The sequence below is a fragment of the Moschus berezovskii genome, chromosome 8 (assembly GCF_049115385.1).
Source record: "Moschus berezovskii isolate FMDL1 chromosome 8, NW_MosBer_1.0, whole genome shotgun sequence".
NCBI lineage: Eukaryota > Metazoa > Chordata > Mammalia > Artiodactyla > Moschidae > Moschus > Moschus berezovskii.
Window position 1 is genome coordinate 67,585,350 of NC_142467.1, and position 13,123 is coordinate 67,598,472.

General features: G+C 38.1%; 1 protein-coding gene across 1 annotated transcript in view; it reads right to left on the reverse strand.

The window, feature by feature from the left end:
* HSPA4 (heat shock protein family A (Hsp70) member 4) overlaps nt 1-13,123 on the reverse strand; it is a 51,050-nt gene that overhangs the window by 13,716 nt on the left and 24,211 nt on the right. Inside the window, exons 5-11 of the mRNA XM_055428903.2 lie at nt 10,994-11,093; nt 10,224-10,357; nt 7,290-7,534; nt 3,193-3,269; nt 1,839-1,990; nt 1,243-1,349; nt 517-650 (exon numbers count right to left, since the gene is read on the reverse strand). Of these exons, the coding sequence (XP_055284878.1) occupies nt 517-650; nt 1,243-1,349; nt 1,839-1,990; nt 3,193-3,269; nt 7,290-7,534; nt 10,224-10,357; nt 10,994-11,093 (949 nt within the window). The remainder of the gene's footprint in view (nt 1-516; nt 651-1,242; nt 1,350-1,838; nt 1,991-3,192; nt 3,270-7,289; nt 7,535-10,223; nt 10,358-10,993; nt 11,094-13,123) is intronic.

Here is a 13,123-nt window from a genome sequence, read left to right on the forward strand (position 1 = left end):
TCAGAATTGAATACTTTCAGTAACCAGCATCACATTATGCACAAAGTATAACAATAACGTGCATTAACCAAGAACTACAGCCCAGGGAATTCCTTGGTGGTCCAATGGTCGGGACTCCATGCTTTCACTGCCAAGGGCACAGGTTTGATTCCTGGTCAGGGAACTAAGATCTCATAAGCCACATGGTACAGCCAAAAATTTTTTAACTGATTAAAATTAATTTTAAAAACCTTTTGAAAAAAAAAAAAGAACTTCAGTCCACAGTAGGAGATCCAATTAAATAATGACCATCTTGCTGGTCCTGAACCTGGTAATAAAACTGAAAGGTTTTTTTCGTGTGTATGTGATTTAAAGTACTCAAATTTCAATATATTATACTCGCTTTGCTATTCCCATTCTGAAAGGTTCTTTTGTGCATGTGATTTAAAATACTCAAATTTCAGTATATTATACTTGCTTTGCTATTCCCATTCTCCCAAGTACACCCTGTTTTTTAATTCCCAACTCTTTACTTACCTATAGCAGGATCTGGATAAGGCAAATCTTGAGGAGAGCTATAATAAGCCTCAAGGGTGAAAGGTTCCTTTCTATAAAACGTGAGTACTTTAGAGAAAGGCGCAGCATGATTTTTTGAAAAGACTTCACAGTCACTGAATGGAGGAGAAAAGACAAACAGATTTAGGACATTCCTAACACTGTTACCCAGGTATTCCAGCCTCATCAGTAATGCAACTCGTTACTCTTCTCAACTGACATCATTTCCAGTCCATAAGAGCTTCCAAGAAAAAAATGCATGTGTGTGTATATACAGCATCAGTTTTAAACACACACACACACACTTCGACACATGAAAGTAAAAGTGAAAGCGAAGTCGTATCCAACTCTTTGCAACCTCATGGACTGTAGCCTGTCAGGCTCCTTCGTCCATGGGATTCTCCAGGAAAGAATTCTGGAGTGGGTTGCCATTTCCTTCTCCAGAGCATCTTCCCGACCCAGGGATCGAACACAGGTCTCCCACACTGCAGGCAGACTCTTTACTGTCTGAGCCACCAGGGCACATAAAAGGCACCAATTATTTCAGCAGTATCAAATAAACAAAACTAGTAAGGACACAAACTTATTCTGATGAGTAAAGTAAGTAATCACTTCGCTTCATGCACTATAACCTAACAGATTTGTGTAAGCTGAAACAGTATTTACCAAGACTTAACTTGTTAAGTACAAAAATCATTAAAAGATTACCTTGACCCTTCTTCAGCTGGAGAATTCCATCTCAGAGATATTGGATATGGCACTACATCAGTGATAGAAAATTCTCTGACTTTGAAAGCAGGCGATAAGATTGCACACTAGAATAAGAATTTTTTAAAATTCCATTTGGAAAATAGGTATTATGAACTATTATAAGACTTATAAGAAAAATAACTTCAGAAGAGCATCTACTTAATTTTGTAATATCTAAATAAGTGGTTTGATAAGTGTCTATCATTTGTCAAATCACCCAGCTATTAATCTAGCTATTCCTTATATTTTTCCATTAATTTCAACCTTTATTGAACTGATGTACAACACTACTTCATGTAACAAATATGCCAAATTCTAGTAGTATTTCAGGCCTACTTACGTTTCTAGTAAATTCTTTCATCTTATTACATGTTATATAGTACAAACAATTCCATTTTATGAATGCCACCTCTAGTATCAATTTTAAAACAAATGTTTCAGAATCTTAGACCTTAAAATCAGGGAGCTAGTCTCAGACTAGCTGGATACATTAACCACTGCTGTACTGCTACAATGACCTGTCAGTGGCTACCTGTGAAAGCAAGCAAGCTCACCTGCAATGCACAGCCTCGAGTAACAGCTTCATCAGCATTTAGTGTTGTACTAATTTCTTTACCAAAAAATTTGCTGATCTTCTCTTTCACTGCAGGGATTCGTGTTGCACCACCAACTATCTCCACTGCATAAATATCTTCTTTCTTTAACTCTATTTGAAAACAATTAGAATAGACATTTAGATTAAAAGAATCTTTCATGTTTTACAATGAAATAAAAGGGCAATATAACATCTTATCACAACAAAATAATTCACAAATATGTAAGAAAACCCACAACCACTCTTCATCCCCTCCACAGTAACATACACACACACACACACACACACACAAGTGTGTGCCATTTGGAAGCAGGTAGTTGTATTTTAATGCTCAAAATAATGAGGGCAGGGTGGCACAATAGTACTGAGATTTAAGAGGTGAGGGTGAGGAATATCTAAAGTCCTATAGTGTAAGTCCTGCAATCTCAGAAAGACTCACACAAATAAGTGTTAAAATACCAACAGTTAAGCTAGCCATAAAGAAAATAAAACGGCTGACAAAAAGTGGTAAGGAAGTTCTGTCTGACCCAGCCTGACAGGCCTGTGTGGACTAAGAGTAAATAGACTTCAGGATACAGTCTGAGAGTAACAGCCGAGGGACCTCAGGGCTCTGCTGGCTCAGATTATAATACAGGTTCAGTCTCCTCATAACAGAAGGAAAGAGGGAACCACCCAAGGCTCCGCTGTCATTCATAAAATACCTCTTAATACCACCTGGTTTCCTGCTCACATTTTATGCAACCATCTGTTGAGAAGGGCTATTTAAAGAAATGGGTTGTACCAGTATGGAAAGAATATGCATTTGTCAAAATCGCTTTATTTTCATATCTGAGCCTGTGTCAAGATCAGAGTACATCTCAGCACAAGAGTGGACTCTAGGAAAAGGTCTGTCAAAGATTTGGGAAACAACAGTAATATATTCCTAAATCAAACGTCTACCTTTTACCCTGAGATTAAATTAAGTATGTGGTTATCATATCCTTTCCCTTCTTAGTCAACAAGATTCACTGACAGAAAATCCTACAAAACTACCACAGCAACACTGCTAAAGATAATTTTTACCACCATGAAATACCTGAGACATTAAACCCATCTTTGAATCTGTCTGAATTATATTTCTGGGGAAAACTATTAAGACTTTCCCAGACACTACTGGAGGTACTGCAGGGGGAAGATATTGGTAAAAGGAAGTTTAATATAGCATTGAAGTAGTTCATACAAAGAAAACTGGTAAAACTGGGGATGGGGGGTTGGGGAGAGTTAACATCCTCCAAACAGCCCAAGATAAACAATACAATCACAAAAATACTTACTGGCCTGTTCCAAAATACTACGAAGTGGTGGCTCCACTCTAGCTAAGAGATCATCACACATCTCCAGAAATTTGCCTCTATGAAAAAACAACAACAGGTCAAGTCACAGTCCACTTTTATGTAGAATAAATAACTATAATCAAACAGACGTAACAAGCACTGGCAAAGATGCAGAGAAACTGGACCTCATATACACTCTTGGCAGGAATATGAAATGCTACAGCCACTTTGGAAGCGCTCAGCAACTCCTCAACATGTTACACGTGGTGCTCCCACGCGACCCAGCAATGCTGCTCCGGGTGTTTCTCCACAACTGAAAACATGTGACTACACGAAACTCCGCACATGAGTGGTCATACCAACATTATTCACAAGAGGCAAGAAAGTACGGAAAACCCTAACATCCATTAACTGTATTCAGCAAAAAGGGATGAAAATAATAAAAAGCACTTATTACATGTTGAAACGTGGATGAACTTTGAAAACATTATGCTAGGTAAAATAAGCCAATCACAAAGAAGATGTATTATATGACTGACCCCATTTATATGAAATTATCAGAACTAAATCCAAAGAGACTGCCTAGGGCTAAGGACAGGAAGAACAGATGGGGAAAGACAAGTTACTGCGTAAGAGGATTTTTTTTTCCCTGTAATTAATGCTTTATTTTTTTTGGCTGGTTTTAGGTTTACAGAGAAATAAACAGAAAGTACAGAGAATTCCTATACACCTCTTACTCCCAACTCCAGTTTCCCTATCAGCATCTTACATTAGCAAGATACGTTTCTAGCAACTGATGAGCCAATACTGATACATGGTAGTATAAATTAAGGTTCTATATAATTTGACACATGGTGCAAGTATTCACCATTACCATATCGTATTGAATAGTTTCACTACTCTAAAAAATCTTCCATACTCTATTAATCCCTCCCTTCCACTGAACCTCTAACCATTGATCTTTTTACTGTCTCCAGTTTTCTCTCTTCTAGAATGTCATATCGTTCGTTATCATATAGAATGTCATATACAATGTCAAATATTTCTAGAATGTCATATAGTTGGAATCACACAGCCTTTTTAGACTGACTACTATTGCTTAGAAAGATACACTGAAGATTTTCCTATGTCTTTTCACAGAATGATAGCTCATCTAGAGTTTCTTTACGAGGTGATGAAAATATTCTAAAACTGGGTTGTGGTAATGGTTGCACAATTCTGTGAATACATTAAAACCCACTGAATTAGAAATGTGTTAACTTTCACGAACTACATCTCAAAAAAAGAAAAACAGTAGAGGTATAGAATGCACCCACCAGAATGGCAAAAATTCAAGATCACTAATACCAATATTGATAAGGATTTGTAGCAACCAAAATCAAGTTTAAAATGACAGTTTTGTTCCTAATATCAAAAAAGTGCAGAGTTAGAGTCCAGCAATAGGAGAAAACGTCAAGTCTACAGTGTCAAACTAGGCAGCAATACACAAGAAGGAACAGATGATATATGCAACAACTAAGTCAGGAGTCCAAACCCCAGGCCACAGACCAGTACTGGTCCTTGGCCTGTTAGGAACCAGGCCACACAGCAGGAAGTGACTGGAGGGCAAGCGTCATCTGTATTTACAGTCATTCCCCATCATTCACATTACTACCTGAGCTCCACCTCCTATCAGATCAGCAGCAGTGTAATAAATGTAATGCTCTTGACTCATCCAGGAATCAGTCCCATCTTCCCTACCCCCAACATCTGTGGAAAAATTGTCTTCCACGAAACCAGGCCCTGTTGCCAAAAAGGTTGGGGATGCTGAACTAAATGAATCTCAGTTTCATGGTGACCAAAGAAGTCTAACACAAAAGACGAAATGCTGTATGATTTCATTTATACTTCTAGAAAAGGTAAATGTAATCTATGCCCCTCAAAATAAAAAACCTTATCAGTGGCTGCTCTTGAGGATGGAGGCCTGAGAAAACTTCTAAAATGATGGAGAGTAGTGGTTTGTAGGATGCATGCAACTGTCAAAACTCAGCAAATGACACTTAAAACCGGAGCATGTCTTTATGTAAAGTATACCAAAAACTACAAACATTAAACTCTGGTTAATGTGTATACTTAAAAGTGTATAGACAGATGGCTTTGAGATGCATCAAAAGATAAAACTGATGGGTAGACAGAAGGATGGATAGATCAACAGGTATGTGAAAAAACAAGTACAGTTAATATTATCGGTAGAGCCTAAGTGGCAGGATAAGAATGTTCACTGTAAAATTCTTCCACTTTTGCTGCAAATTTGAAAATGTCCGTAATAAAAACATGAAAACGAAGCACAAAGAGCATTCTAGAAAGACAGCAGTGGTAGTGGCAGAGGTTGTTCCTTTTTATAAAGTTTTACTGAAATTTAAATTCACATACAGTAGAAATGACACAAAAAGTGTCATATTTAGAGTGCACAATTCAATGGCTTTTAGTATATTCAGAATTGTACAAGCATTACCACTATCAATTTTAAAACATTTTCATCACCCTAAAAAAGTATTTTTACCACCATTAACATTATTCTTCCAACTCCACCAAAACCCTAGCCCTAGGCAACCACTCGTTTTGGACATTTCATATAAATAGAATTAGACAAAATGCAGTAATTTTAACTTATTTCTTTCCTCTAGCATAAACTTTTCAAGGTTCATTCAAGCTATACAAGTTTTTTAATTGCCAAATAATATTCTATTATATGGACATATATATTTTATCAGTTCAGTTTTGTTTATCTAGTTTATCAGTTGATGGGAATTTGGGTTGTTTCCATTTTGGGGGTATTATAAGTAGTGCTGCTATGAACATTTGTGTATAAATTTTTGTGTAAATGTGTTTTCAGTTCTCTTGGATATATACCTAAGAGCGGAAATGCTGAATCGTATGGTAGCTCAGTATTTTACTCATTTTTATGTGAAATAAGTATTTCTGAGCTTTTAGGAGGGAAGTGAACATTTCCACTAGAGATGCACTGAACACACTGAAAACAGTTGGTGATTCCACAAAAATCTAAGTATATAATTACCACATGACCAAGCAATTCCACTCCTGGCTATATACCCAAAAGAACTGAAAATACTCAAACAACTCAAACAACTTGTGGTGAATGTTTATAAGGCATTCACCACAAAAGCTAAAAGGTTGAAACACAGATGTCCAGTAATTGATGAATGGATAAATAAAATGTGACATGCTCACACAAATGGAATATTACTTGCCATAAAAAGCAATGAGGTATGAACACATACAACGTGGATGAACTTAAAAACATTAAGTTAAAGAAGCCAGACACAAAAGAAGCCAAACATAACAGTGTAGGATTCCACCTAATACGTTATACAAACACAAGAAAGTTACAGTTTAATGAAAAAAAAATAAAAATGAAAACCATCACTTCAAGTAGAAGAGAAAGGTGACTACAATCTGGTTACTAGGCACATTAATCTAACTCTGGCAGACTGGAAGCAATTTTGATGCCCATCTCAATATTCTGAGCACAGCTCAGGCCACACTTTCCCAAACAATCCATTAGACTTCTTTGAATTCTACCAGTAAGTAGAGTTCACATCCTGAAGAACATCCAAGCAACCTGACCCGGTAACGGAAACATTCTGGGTGTTTCTGAGGATAACCCTGAAACATCAAATTACCTAGAATTCTTATGTTATACAAAAAGACCTGATGTCTCAAGTGATACTGAATTACTCAAAAATACAATTTCTGAATCAATGACTAAAGCAAATTCCATATAATTCTGCATTAAAGCACTCTGCTCTGAACTTATGAAAACTAGTGACTCATGTTTAACACAGGCACATGTCAGAGAACTGTCAATTTCTTGGAACATTCAATTAACCAATTAACCAGAACAAAGCAATTAGTTGAAATTATTTGAATAATCAAACTCAACCTTCACATTAAAGGCAAGATCCTGAAAGGCCTCTAATTTTTACCTACAAAATCTGAAGTTGTAGCAATCATGATAAATTCAACAATTAGATAATTAAGGCTAATACAGAGAAACACCACAGTTCAGTTTACCATCAAAATATTAATATGGTTACCTATTCATAGTTCCAGAAACATCAACATCATTCATAAAACATTCGATGCTCAAAGGAAGGTCTGAAGCATTTGCACTCATCAATTTCTTGAGTTTCTCACACTCCTGAGACAGTCGTAATAATGCACGGATTTTGGACTTTATGTCTAGCTTGTATTTCTTTCCAAATTCTTCACAGAAGTGATTTACTAGCACCTCATCAAATTTTCTGCCTCCCAGTGTTGTGTCAAATGCCGTGGCCAGAACCTTTGGGAAAAGATGATAACTAGTTAAAAAACTAACCAATTTAAAATTTTATCATGACATATATTTAACTGGTAAACTAATAAAAAGGCGGTAAGGCACACCAGTCGAAACAAGGCAATGTACATACGTCATTTAAACAAAGTTACAACCACTATGAAATGAGGCATCATAACCCTCAATTTACAGATCTAGACAGATCAGACAATCTATAGGTCACAAAGATATCAAGTGGGAGAAGCAGAATTCAAAACCCAATCTCAATTTCAAAACCTATGCCTACCCCACTACACCAATCTGACGCCAAACAATAATTATAATTCAAGAGCCAATACACTAAAATGTCATATACAGTTCTAGTCTTCTCTCTACCACAAAACTGCAAATAATACCAAAGGCTTATTTAGTTCCATGCAATTCACCACCAGCCTTAACTCACAGTAATCTGTTTCTAACTCAACATAGACTATAATTAGGTTGGGTTATCCTTTTCTAAATCTCTAAAGGAAATCATAAGCAAACTACATCTAATCAGATTCAATAATAGAAAACTGGCTAAGTAAGTGATGACCAACACCCTCAAAACCATCTCTTCAAAGAATGTTAAATGTCCTCAGGAAGTTTTTCTTAGTGAGTGATCTCATGAAAGAAAAAAAAAAAAAAAAACACACAGAACTGAGTACAGTTCTGTGTAATTCCAATTTTGTTTTTATAAATGACTAGAATGAAATACATCAAACTGTAGTAAGATCATGAATGTCTTTCCTTCATAAATATGTTTCCAAATTTGGTATGATTCTATAGTAAGTATTTTGATAGTTAAATTTAAACTGTAATTGGAAAACTGACAAGTGACAGCTGATAGTGAAGCAAATACTAATACACATCACACTGACTCAAAGACAAGGCTAAATTATAGCCAATACATGCTGTCTAAAAAGGTGAGAGTATAAACTGGAATTTAGAAATAATCCTATTATGGATAAAAGTAAAGCTTAAACACTGAGAATAACACTTGGTCCCTCATTTATATCTGTAAAAATCATGATCCTCTTATTTCCCAACCATCCCCAAGATCTACTTAATATTAAAAAAAAAAATGGAAACAAATCAGAATATAAAGCAGAAGCAAGTCCATTTTTCAAAGAAACAAAGGACTGTAACAAAGAGAAACTCAAAATACCCTTCAAATCTAACAAATACTTATTCTGGGATAGGTAGTTCCATTGGACCAACCCCCAAGTTGGGAGAGCAAAAAGCCAATTTAGACCTGGCAGCAAAAACTCTGATACAGAACCCAAGTAATTAAAGCAAATATGCAGATTATCCTTGGTTTTTAAGTACATTCTAGATAAAATCACCAAGCTAGAAAATTGATTTTAAGTACCACTGAGGAACTAGCAAATACTATCAAATCTGACTGTGACCCACAGATATAGGAAACAAACTTATGGTTACCAAAGTTAACCACAGGAAGGTGAGGAGGAGGGATAAATGAGGAAGATGGAATTAACATTACTATAAATAAAACAGAGAACCAATAAGGACCTACTTTATAGCACAGAGAACTACATTCAGTATTTTGCAATTTTGTAATTTTCCCTCTAAGGAAAAAAGAATCTGAAGAAGAATTTATCAATATATGTATAATTGAATCACTATGCTGTAATACCTGAAACACAACATTGTAATAAACCAACTACACTTCAATTAAAAAAAAACCGAAAATCTATACCTTTCACTCTACATAAATTTTACCTTAATAAAGAGACTATTATAGGAAGTGTATATACATACTTAAAAAGCTTTTTTCAACTGTGACCAGCATTACCCTCCAGTCCCTCTTTGCCATTAACATTACTAGACTTCTCTGTATACAAAACTGCTTTCTACAGAGCTCTATCATCTCTACACATCTAGACTAGAACTCCTAGGCTGGTTTCTTTTGGCCAGCCAAGTTCTAGTCACTCCACCCTGTTCCCAGAACACTCGAAACCTTAACAGAATACCTTTATCACCCCTTAATCCTCAGTGTAAGACATCTGACAACGTAAGACTATATGTTAAAGACTCCCCCTGGTAAACCTGCAAGGAAGCGTTACTTTCCCCACATTACAAACAAAAATAAACAGGCTCAGGAATCTAAGGACTTTTTCCTCAAATTCTATGCTCTTTGCTTCATTATCTTGACAACACCTCAAAAATTACTTTGGGCTTCCAACTTCCACCCCACCCCAACACAACTAATTTCTAGTTCAGATGACTCATACCAAGTTTCCACTGGTGAAACATAATTCTTTGAGATATATTTATTTATGACTGAGGAGGGCCCTCATTGCTTTCTCTAGTGGGCTTCCTCTAGTTGCAGTGGCTTCTCATGCTGCAGAGCACAGGCTCCAGGCATACAAGCTTCAGTACTTGTGGCGTACAGGCTCGACAGTCGCAGCCCAAGGGCTCTAGAGCACGGGGTCAGTAGTTGTGGCACACAGGCTTCACAGATGAGCAGCACATGGCATCTTCCTGGACCAGAGAACAAACCCATATCCCCTGCATTGGCAGGGCGATTCTTAACCACTGGACCACCAGGGAAGCCCCAAAACACAACTCCATAACCAACTACTTTAAGTTGCCTCTCATGAATTCCTAATTATCATACATCTGTAATACAGTCTCCTGGGAAAAATATACTTACTTTAAGTTTTCCTCTATTAAATGCACATACAGAAACTTGATAAGAAGAATGCCCCATGTCTACAAAAACTACATTTCTTGGTTTCTCTTCTAAGGCAGGAAGATCTTGTTTATAGATTCCATATGCAAGAGCAACTACATAATAATACAAAAATAAACAATGTTATCATTTTAATAGTAAACTTAAAATTCATTTACATAGGAAAAAACAGATTTACAGCTGCAAAAAAGATTCAAAATCCTTATAAGCTCTGCATGGTTTATTCACAAATAACACTGACTTCGAACAGATATACGCTGACATTCATTTCACTTTGGCTTCCTTAATGTTTCCAATTTCCAGTTTCAGCAACTGTGGCAATTTTTTCCAAAACCACTTTCTCCCACTTTTCCAAACATTTTCCCCCATATTCCCTTGTGCCATCTCTCAACATTCCCATATATTCTGCCTCCTGAGATCTTGCTTTATAAACCCCACCCCTCTGACTCTACCGGCCCACAAGTTGGGAGAAAAACCCAATATTTAAACCAAAGCAATGCTCCAAACACATAATAAATGCACTTCCTTTCCAAAATAGCATGCAATTAAATATCAAAGTGCTATGAAGATACAGAAAAAGTACTTGTCAAGCAAACTCTTCATATGTGACAGAATACCCCAAAATACTGGTAAGTGCTCCAAGTAAAATATGGAATAAGAAACCCTAGGGTTTTAAGATCTCACAACCTTTGATGAGCAAGTAAAAAAAATTTCAGTTAATAGTCACCTACCTGCAGTAGTTTCATTCATTAATCGCAGACAATTGAGACCAGCAATCTGTGTTGCATCCATCACTGATCGTCTTTCTGCATCAGTATAGAAACAAGGAACCTATAAAAAGAATTTTTTAATTTACCATATTATGGAGATTCCTGATTTAAAATACACCTGTCAAAAAAACAGTAAAATCCAGAAATGCCCTCAGATAGCTACAGCTATTTATTCTATATGATCAAGGAAATATTTCAAACCAATACAGCAAATCTGGGCTATTCTATAGTCTTGGGACAAATGGACAGCCATATAGAAAATAAAATAAAGTTGCAACCCTGCTAAACACCAAATACCAAAAAATATTTCAAACCAAAGATGTAAATGTTTTTAAAAATCATGAGTATCAGAATAAAAGGGAATCTTTACTGTCAAAGAAAGAAGGGGAAAAAAAAGAAGCGTTTTCTAAATATAATACAAAATCCAAAAGAACCAGCAGGTCAACATAAGCATCCTCTGATGGCCAGTGCTGGGTCCCAAGATGTGGCTGGGAAATCAGCAGCACTGGGGCCAAGGGCCACAGCAAGCACGACTGCTTGCTACCTCTCACTCGCCTGGCAGTAACTGCAGGCATCAGCGAGGCCCATGGGAGTGGGGGCACAGCCCGGTGTGTGGGACGCTCAGCTGGACCCTGGTTCACTCAACCTGCGCGATGCTTATCTTGCTCTGGAAGCTGGTGCAGTGGCTAGGATTCACTGCCTCTGAGATCTTTGTGCACTTGCTGGGTGTTTTTTGCACTACTGGCCCTGTGTGATTACAGCCTGGCTCCAAGCTTCTCCTGGCTAAACATGTTTATCCCTTCTTCTCTGCTCACAAGCTTGGCACCTACTTCCCCACTATCATCTCCAGGCACCTCTCCCAGGATGGAGAAGCGGCTGGCTCCACCCAGCCTTTTCCGCTGCTGCTGCTAAGTCACTTCAGTCATATCCAGCCCACCAGGCTCCCCCGTCCCTGAGATTCTCCAGGCAAGAACACTGGAGTAGGTTGCCATTTCCTTCTCCAATGTGTGAAAGTGAAAAGTGAAGTCGCTCAGTCGTATCCAACTTGTAGTGACCCCATGGAATGCAGCCTATCAGGCTCCTCCGTCCACAGGATTTTCTAGGCAAGAGTACTGGCGTGGCTTGCCATTGCCTTCTCCTCAGCCTTCTCTGGGTATACACAATTCAAGATGACATTGTGCCAGAAGCTGGTAGAGCAGACTTAGGAGCTCTGATTTGGCCTGATCATGTCTAACATCTTCATTCTCCTGAAGCTGCTCATGAGCTGCACCTGCTGAGGCAACTAGCCTTGCAGAGGATAAGCTGGACCCCAGGCTGAGGTCTCATTTCTACCATACCACTGAAGAAGCCTGGGCCTGAAAGCAGGCTTGTGCCCTGCCCTGCTGCTGCTGCTAAGTCACTTCAGTCGTGTCCGACTCTGTGTGACCCCATAGACAGAAGCCCACCAGGCTCCCCTGTCCCTGGGATTCTCCAGACAAGAACACTGGAGTGGGTTGCCATTTCCTTCTCCAATGTGTAAAAGTGAAAAGTGAAAGTGAAGTCGCTCAGTCGTGTCCGACCCTTAGCGACCCCACGGACTGCAGCCTACCAGGCTCCTCCATCCATGGGATTTTCTAGGCAAGAGTACTGGAGTGGCTTGCCCACTTTTCTCCATACCAATCACATCTAAAATTATTCCCTCAGCAGGGCTATAAAGAGCAGCCTTGATCCTTAAAACGTATTCCCTCTTATTTCACGCTTTGCATAGCTAATCCTGAATTAAGATCCCAGTAAAAGCCCCAGGCCAGACAGTCCTGACCGCCTCTGACAGTTGAAAACTGCATATAAGCAAAATGGTCTGATGAGTTCTGAGTATTTTCATGGATTTGGGAAAGGACTCGTCGTACAAATGCTGCTAAGCTGGAATCAGTGTTTCCCCTAGCCAGCAGAGCCAACCTGTGAGTTCTCTGTCCCATCGCATGAGACGAGACTTCCATGACACTCGATCTCTTTTTAAAAAAGTGTAAACCAGCTTGTGAAGCCTCCCTTGTGCTACTGAGGAGGATAACCCTTATCGTTATTCCAACCCAGGCAGAGTATGTTGAGTAAGCA